At 37.5% G+C, this 9,357-nt stretch overlaps 1 protein-coding gene across 1 annotated transcript in view; it reads left to right on the top strand.

Annotated features, from left to right (window-relative positions):
- Positions 1 to 383: 383 nt before the first annotated feature.
- Positions 384 to 9,357, top strand: part of CAVIN1 (caveolae associated protein 1) — a 61,749-nt gene continuing 52,775 nt past the window's right edge. The window contains exon 1 of the mRNA XM_053699138.1: positions 384 to 1,028. Within this exon, the coding sequence (XP_053555113.1) occupies positions 594 to 1,028 (435 nt within the window). The 5' untranslated portion in view covers positions 384 to 593. The remainder of the gene's footprint in view (positions 1,029 to 9,357) is intronic.

The raw sequence follows: 9,357 nt of genomic DNA, 5'->3' as shown, positions 1-9,357 counted from the left end.
ATTTGCTTAAGCCCTCATTAACGACTTCCTTGCTGACTGCAGCAGTAACTTCAACATTAGTTACTGATGAAGCTTGCAATGTTTTAACCCTTTTATGCCTTTTAAGTACTCTCATTTTTTTTTATCAGACCTTGTAAGAATACAGATTTTATAACAAGTAAATAGTGTTTGTTGTGCCCCTTCTCTGCTAGTGCATTCCACTGCTTGTACTTGCATGCAAGATGTGAAGTCACCTCCCTTATAACTATTTTAATCATCTGTGAGGGAGAGGCTGGGTCAGCAGCAGACTTAACCAATATAGCCTAGGTGGAGTTATCCAATTGCATGAAAGCACTGAACAGGGTCTGTCCCACTCCCTCCTCCCAAGGCCAGCCCTTACCAGTACAGTTATGCAGAGCACTGGTATTCTGCATAGAAGCTCCCTCTCCCACACACACACATACACACTTCTGTTCTATGCTCGCTATTTCTGGCCAGTGTCCCAGTAACCAGTATTATCAAGGCCCCTGGATCCCAGGCCGCTTGTTTTGTCTCCCTGTTAACTTTACAGCTTGAATACAGTCAATACTTTTTATCGTAAAGCATCTGTAAGCATGGCGGATACTACTCTGCAGATTGTTGAGCAGCCAACTACTCCAATTACTCCTGATACCCCTCCTGAGGAACCACAGGTGGACAGTGAACCCATCAAAGCAGATCAGATTAATGGGGTCTTGGTGCTGAGTTTATTGGACAAGATCATAGGTGCTGTGGACCAGATCCAGCTGACCCAAGCCCAGCTGGAGGAGAGGCAACAAGAGATGGACAGTGTAGTTGGCAGCATCCAAGGGGAACTGACCAAACTTACCAAGTCCCATGCTACCACCAGCAATACAGCAAGCAAACTGCTGGAGAAGGTGAGGAAAGTGAGTGTCAATGTCAAGACAGTGAGGCAGAACCTGGAGAGGCAAGCAGCACAGATCAAAAAGCTGGAAAGCAATGAGTCTGAGCTGCTGAGACGAAGGAACTTCAAAGTTATGATCTACCAGGTGAGGTGATGGGACAGTGGTGGGGAGATCTATGGTAATTATTCCAACTAACTGTTCTCTATCTATAAATATAATTATTAAAATACATTTAGGGTTTACCCAAGTTTATCATTTGAGCAGGGCTGGCTCTAGTGTTTGGTGGTTGTAGTCCCCCCCAGTTCTCGAACATTTCAATAGATGTAGATTTGCAAGTGCTCCCACAAATAACTCCCTCCACCATTAATATAGAGAAATACAGGGCGCTACGTAAGCACCCCCAATTATTAAGTTTTAAATCTATGAATTTTAAATATTAATTTCATATAAAATCTTTGTTATCAATAACTACAACCTTATGTATTTAATGCTGCATCTAAATATAGAGCTTCACATCTATGAGCCCAAATATTCAGTTATTTGTATAAAATATATCTAAACATTTCTACCTTGTCAACATTCAGATATAAAGCACATATGCCCTAAAATGTGTCACTGCCTACAAATATGCTACTAAGATTTGGGATTTTATTGTATATTGTAATAATATGTCAAAATGTGCACCCTGCATGCTTGCATCTGACTGTTTATATTTAGTTACAGCTGAAATATATTTCCCCATCCAGATTTCTTCACAATGCATTACATGCCAGTCCAGCAGTGATTAGGTTAAAGGGTGTGGGAGAGTGGTGCATGCCAGTTATATTTCTACTGAGAACCAACTTTGGTTGTCTCCAAATTTGGCCTTGTGCCAATCTTAGTTAGGTTATTCCATCCTATCAATCTATCCGTCTGCCAAATTGTATTCCACTTTACAAAGCATTGTCAATAGACAATAGATATCAATATAAAACTCACTTTAGGCTTACATTTGAGAATATATATATATATGAGACAAATAAAGTTGTTTTCAGATTAGGGTTATGTACGCTGAAAGGGAAACAAAAGTTAACATATTTTTCTACGCATTCATGAATCTAAGTGGATGATTTAAAATTGGTTCAGCTCAGCCAATATGATGTATTAAAGGTGCAAACTTTTCCATCTGGGAGTCCTGGGACATTATTTAAAGATGTATTTACTCAACTTTCCTGATGAATATTTGAGAAGAAAAGAATGGGGGATCAGCAAAGTGACTTTCCTTCTCCTCTTGTTGAATTGTAAAGCATTGGGAGTTTAGCAAAGATTATGACGAATACAATTGACCTTACAGTCTCATGTGTCAGTATATTTACTGTGATATCATACTTGTCAGTTACACTTCCCAACATATCTAGTATATTTTTCAAATTCAGAAACTTTAATATACATGCTGTTACTTTGCATTAGGGATTTATTGCAATACTGTTTTAAATATTTTTCTATATAACTGCCATCTCTGCTTTGACATATTTCAATGTTTCTACTAATTTATAATTTTTTACACCCCCCGTTTGCTTTTTATTGTGTTAGCCTGCAACTTCAGAACAATCTGTAAAATGTTGACTCTGTCTGATAAGTGTTTGGTTTTTGTATTGTTCAGAGTCTTTTTTCCCCCCCAGTAAAACTAAAATATGTGTAATGTTATGGAGCCCTTTTCCACTGCCAATTCTGGGAGCTTCTAGCACTATGCACCAGGACAATCATTCATTCCCCAGATCTGCATAGCTCTCTGTTTTGTAGTTTAGATTTACAATCACATGTAAAAATAAACACAGGCGCAAGTGCTAATTGACTGCACTAATTTAATGCCCTGGAACCTGTCCATTCCATCAGGGGTATGAGCACAGATACACAGAACAGTCATACAGCTTGCAGTCTCATGCAAGAGCTATTATAGAGATATATAGCCCAAATGAAAGAATGGCTGTTTGTGGATATAAATAAATAGTAATCTAGCCAGGTGTCATGTTTGCACCAGTTAAACCCTAAGGATATTTGGAGCTCCCCTTTAGAGCTCTTTGGACATCAAGCACTTGTAGCCCTCCCCCTTAGTAACTCCCCTGGTGTGGGACTTATCTCCCCCTACACCTACTACACCAGCCCTGCTTAAGTTCTGGATATATCCTCCTCCTTTTATTCTTTCACACCCCTCTCAATTTACAGGTGCACTTGTCTTTATTCACCCTCCATGTAGACCCTTAGTCTATGTCTCCTTTTTGTACATTCTCAAGTTTGTGCACCTCTCCCCTGTGTACATACAAACACTATGTACTCCCCTCCTCTCAGCTACACCACACCCTTTTCGGCCACCAAATTCTTCAAGTACCACTCACTTTGTCCATCATCATCATTCTTCATGGATACCCCTCCTCTCTCCACCGCCTCTCTATACATAAACTTTACTCCTCATTTTTCAAGTGCAACCTTCTTTTATATCCAGCCACGTACACTACTTTCTTTCTACTTTCAATTCCCATCATCTATATTCTATATGCCCTTTATATTCATCCTTTCATGTACCCCACCTCCTCTTATCTGTTTAACCCTCAGCAGTAATCATTTTCATTGCCTCTTTACTTTATTCTGTTATGTAGATAAGCACTTCTTTAATATAGCAGCATTATGTTGGTGTTATGAAAACACCCATGTAGTTATACTAGTTGGTGTGTACTAGCTTGTTATACAATGCTGGGCAGATCAGGAGCACATTTTCCATTAGTGCAGTTGATAAATCCTCCCCCCAATAAAAAGGCCTTAAGAATTTCCACTATGATGTCTTTTTGCTAAAGTCTTAGTTTTTTCCTTTTTCATAGTTTCTTCTGTTGGTTCCCATATTCCCTGCCATCTTACTGGTTCTCATTCTGCCTTCAAAGATCCTGTAGCTTTTACCTACCCAGACTGCATTGATCTCTTCATTTTTAACATTTTTTATCAGAAAAAAAAACATTTAGTGGTACAAAAATGTGGGGGGTGGGGGGGGGGGGGAAGCTAAATATCAACAATGATGGGGTTAGTGATAGATGACCTTAAGTCATAATATGTTTTAATTCTCCCTACCTTTATCCTTTCCCTGTGTTGTACTAGCTTCAATTGAAGGCAGTTTGTATCTGAAATTTGGATGTGATACAGAAATGAATTACATTGCACCCCTAAAATGTACACTGATACCCAACAGCCAGAAACATTTCCATAGTATATTAATGTTATTTGTTTAAAATTATTAATGTTACTCGGAATGCTACAAGGTTCTCAGTTTCTCTGCTACTGTAATTTGTTTCCATAAGTACAAAAGTGAGTAATAAGAATGAAATATATATTTTACACAATAGCGTAAAGTAAAATGCTGCAGAGAAAATGGCTTTTTCTAAAGAGGTTGCACAGTTTTCCAAAAAACAAACAAACAGCCGATAAAGGTAGACAGAGGGTGTGTTTTTTGCATTATTTAGCCTAGATAACAATCGGCTAGATTACGTGTTTTGCACTAAACAGGGTGTGAAACTAACAGCAAAAAAGTTGCATTATTTCACCCTCCATATCGCTGCAATTACGAGTTACTGAAAAGCCTCCTTGTGCGTACGATATGGTGGTGTTAAGCTCCATACCGCACAAAGCTAAGGGCTGCTTTGACGTGCTTGTGCACACTTTCCCCCATAGACATCAATGGGGATAGAGTGTCAGAAAAAAACCTAACACCTGAAGTGCGGAATGAAAAATCTCCGTAACGCAACCCCATTGATGTCTATGAGGAAAAAAAAGTTAAGTTTAAACCTAACACCCTAACATAAACCCCAAGTCTAAACACCTTTAATCAGCCGCCCCCAACATCGCCAACACCTATATAAAGTTATTAAAGGGCCACTAAACCCAAAATCTTTCTTTCATGATTCAGATAGAGAATATAAATTTAAACAACATTACAATTGACTTCCATTATTTATTTTGCTTCATTTTTTAAATATCCTTAGTTGAAGAAAAAGCAATGCACATGGTGAGCCAATCACACGAGGCTTCTTTGTGCAGCAACCAATCAGCAGCTAGTGAGCATATCTAGATATGCTTTTCATCAAAGAATATCAAGAGAATAAAACAAATTAGATAATATAAGTAAATTAGAAAGATGTTTAAAATTGCATTCTCTTTCTAAATCATAAAAGAAAAAATGTGGGTGGCATGTCCCTTTAACCCCTAATCTGCTGTTTACCGACATCGATGACATTAATAAGTTATTAACCCCTATTCCGCCGCTCCCTGACATCACCGCCACTATAATAAAGTTATTAACCCCTATTCCGCCGCTCCCTGACATCGCCGAGTCCGACACTATAATAAAGTTATTAACCCCTAAACCTCCGGCCTCCCACAGCTCTGCAACTAAATAAACCTATTAACCCCTAAACCTCCAGCCTCCCACATCTCCGGCACTAAATAAACCTACTAACCCCTAAACCACCGGCCCCCACACAACGAAAAACACTACATTATACTATTAACCCCTTAAACCTAACACCCCCTAACTTTAAATTAAAATTACAATATAAGTATCTTTAAATAAATAAAAACGTACCTGTGAAATAATAATAAACCTAACATTAAACTATAAATTAACCTAACCTTACTATTCTGATAAAATAAAAAATACTAGCAATTAAAAATACTAAATTACAAATTTAAAAAACTAACACTACAAAAAAAATAAAAAATCTGAAATTGCAAAAAATAATAAACACTAAATTCCTAAAAATAAAACACACTAAGCTTACAAAAAATAATAAATAAAATGATCAAAAATAAAAACAATTACACCTAATCTAATAGCCCTATAAAAATAAAAAATCCCCCCAAAATAAAACCACCCCCTAGCCTACAATAAACTACCAATAGCCCTTAAAAAGGCCTTTTGTAGGGCATTGCCCTAAGTTTAGTTTTGAGTTTTGTGAAAAACAAATTGTGGCGCAAAACTCATAACTACTGCTCTCAGATGGCGGTATGGATCGTGTCGATATAGGCTGTAACGCAAGCATTTTACCTGGACCGCACAACCTGTAATACCGGCACTATGAAAATCTCGTACTCAATTTTTTGAGTGCGGAATGGATGTTGCATTACAGGCTAAAATACTTGCGGTATAGCAATACCGACACGACTCGCAATAGCTGCGTTACTGCTTTTATGCTGAAATTGCCATTTTTTCAGCGTTAAAAGCCGTAACGCAAAACTCGTAATCTAGGAGTTCGTGTTTTCCCGTGTGAAGGAGGTTAAAGGCATAGGTAATGTCCCCCTGGCAAGTGCAAAGCACTGCAAATCCAAAGTAGGACATAAAAGGTCAGCGAATCAGAAGTAATAGTCGCACAGCTCTGCCAATCACCATCGGTGTCCTGCTCAGGATCTGCGGAGGATAAACACATAGGGGTCGATCCGATAAAAATCGTCGCCCGCAAAAGCCGGCGACGCCAATATTTGCACTGGTTTGGTATCCTATATACGGCGTAACCTAGAAGTTACGCCCGTATATTTCTGCCGTCGCCCGTAGTTTTTTGGGCCATAGGCAGGTATACCAAACCAGCGCAGTTTGGTATCCATTATGCAGCGTAAGGACTTACGTGGCGAAAATGGAGAAATCTTACTCCATTTTCACCTTGCCACAAAAAGCAGCCGTAAGAAGCCTTACGCTGACTATTGGAGTCCCGTAACTCCCTAAACTAGCTAGAAAATAAACCTAACACCTAACGCATGCGCAATGTCTATCTCCCTGTCAACCGCGATCCACCGCCGCAATCCATAATAAAGTATTTAACCCCTAAACCGTCTCCATCTACATAAACTAACCCCCTACTGTGAGCCCCTAAAACCGCCACCATCTAACTGATCTATCCCCTAATGTGAACCCCTTACACCGCCGCCATCAATATTAAAATTATTAACCCCTAATTTAATCTACCTACCCCGCCGCCAGCTATATTATCTATATTAACCCTAAGTATATTATAGTTAATATAGTTATTACATTATATATATTAACTATATTAACCATAATTATATTAGGGTTAATATAGTTAATATAGTTACTATAGTATTTATATTAACTATATTAACTCTATCTAACCCTAACACCCCTAACTAAATTCTTATTAAATAAATCTAATTCATATTATAAACTAAAATATTCCTATTTAAATCTAAATACTTACCTATAAAATAAACCCTAAGATAACTACAATATAATTAATAATTACATTATAGCTATGTTAGGGTTTATATTTATTTTACAGGTAAATTGTTAATTATTTTAACTAGGTATAATAGCTATTAAATAGTTATGAACTATTTAATAGCTACCTAGTTAAAATAATTACCCAATTACCTGTAAAATAAATCCTAACCTAAGTTACAAATACACCTACACTATCAATAAATTAAAGAAACTACAAATATCTATCTAAAAATACAATTAAATAAACTAAACTAAATTACAAAAAAACAAAAAACACTAAATTACAAAAAATAAAAAAAGATTACAAGATTTTTAAGCTAATTACACCTATTCTAAGCCCCCTAATAAAATAATAAAGCCCCCCAAAATAAAAAAATTCCCTACCCTATTCTAAATTTAAAAAAGTTCAAAGCTCTTTTACCTTACCAGCCCTTAAAAGGGCCTTTTGTGGGGGCATGCCCCAAAGAAAACTGCACTTTTGCCTGCAAAAAAAAACACAATACCACCCCCCAACATTACAACCCACCACCCACATACCCCTAATCTAACCCAAACCCCCCTTAAATAAGCCTAACACTACCCCCCTGAAGATCTCCCTACCTTGTATTCACCCAGCCGGGCCGAACTCCTCATCCGATCCAGGCGATGTGTTCCAGCAAGCGGCAGTGAAGTCTTCTTCCATCCGGGCGATGTCTTTGAAGCAAGCGGCAGAGAGTCTTCTTCCATCGGCGACGTCTTCAAGCAAATCGGCATCTTCAATCTTCTTTCTTCGCTCCTCCGCCACGGAGCATCCTTCCGGCACGACGACTTCCAGACGAATGAGGTTCCTTTAAATGACGTCATCCAAGAACCAATCAGCCAATCGGATTGAACTTGAATCTGATTGGCTGATTCAATCACCCAATCAGATTTTTCTACCTTAATTCCGATTGGCTGATAGAATCCTATCAGCCAATTGGAATTCGGCGGACGCCATCTTGGATGACGTCATTTAAAGGAACCTCATTCGTCGGGAAGTCGTCGTGCCGGAAGGATGCTCCGCGGCGGAGGAGCGAAGAAAGAAGATTGAAGATGCCGATTTGCTTGAAGACGTCGCCGATGGAAGAAGACTCTCTGCCGCTTGCTTCAAAGACATCGCCCGGATGGAAGAAGACTTCACTGCCGCTTGCTGGAACACATCGCCTGGATCGGATGAGGAGTTCGGCCCGGCTGGGTGAATACAAGGTAGGGAGATCTTCAGGGGGGTAGTGTTAGGCTTATTTAAGGGGGGTTTGGGTTAGATTAGGGGTATGTGGGTGGTGGGTTGTAATGTTGGGGGGTGGTATTGTGGGTTTTTTTGCAGGCAAAAGAGCAGTTTTCTTTGGGGCATGCCCCCACAAAAGGCCCTTTTAAGGGCTGGTAAGGTAAAAGAGCTTTGAACTTTTTTTAATTTAAAATAGGGTAGGGAATTTTTTTTATTTTGGGGGGCTTTATTATTTTATTAGGGGGCTTAGAATAGGTGTAATTAGCTTAAAAATCTTGTAATCTTTTTTTTTATTTTTTGTAATTTAGTGTTTGTTTTTTTGTGTAATTTAGTTTAGTTTATTTAATTGTATTTTTAGATAGATATTTGTAGTTTCTTTAATTTATTGATAGTGTAGGTGTATTTGTAACTTAGGTTAGGATTTATTTTACAGGTAATTGGGTAATTATTTTAACTAGGTAGCTATTAAATAGTTAATAACTATTTAATAGCTATTATACCTAGTTAAAATAATTAACAATTTACCTGTAAAATAAATATAAACCCTAACATAGCTATAATGTAATTATTAATTATATTGTAGCTATCTTAGGGTTTATTTTATAGGTAAGTATTTAGATTTAAATAGGAATATTTTAATTAATAATATTAATATTAGATTTATTTTAATAAGAGTTTAGTTAGGATGTTAGAGTTAGATAGGGTTATTATACTTAATATATATATAATATAATAACGATATTAACTATATTAACCCTAATATAATTAGGGTTAATATAGTTAATATATATAATATAATAACTATATTAACCCTAATATAATTAGGGTTAATATAGTTAATATAGCTGGCGGCGGTGTAGGGGGATTAGATTAGGGGTTAATACATTTATTATAGGTGGCCGCGGTGTAGGGGGATGTAGATTGTAGGCAAAAGAGCAGTTTACTTTGTGACAAAGCCCCGCCAAAAGCCCTTTTAA

Source organism: Bombina bombina, chromosome 1 (genome assembly GCF_027579735.1).
Source record: "Bombina bombina isolate aBomBom1 chromosome 1, aBomBom1.pri, whole genome shotgun sequence".
Lineage (NCBI taxonomy): Eukaryota > Metazoa > Chordata > Amphibia > Anura > Bombinatoridae > Bombina > Bombina bombina.
The sequence above is the reverse complement of the archived record's forward strand: the minus strand, read 5'-3'. Positions and strand labels throughout refer to the sequence as shown.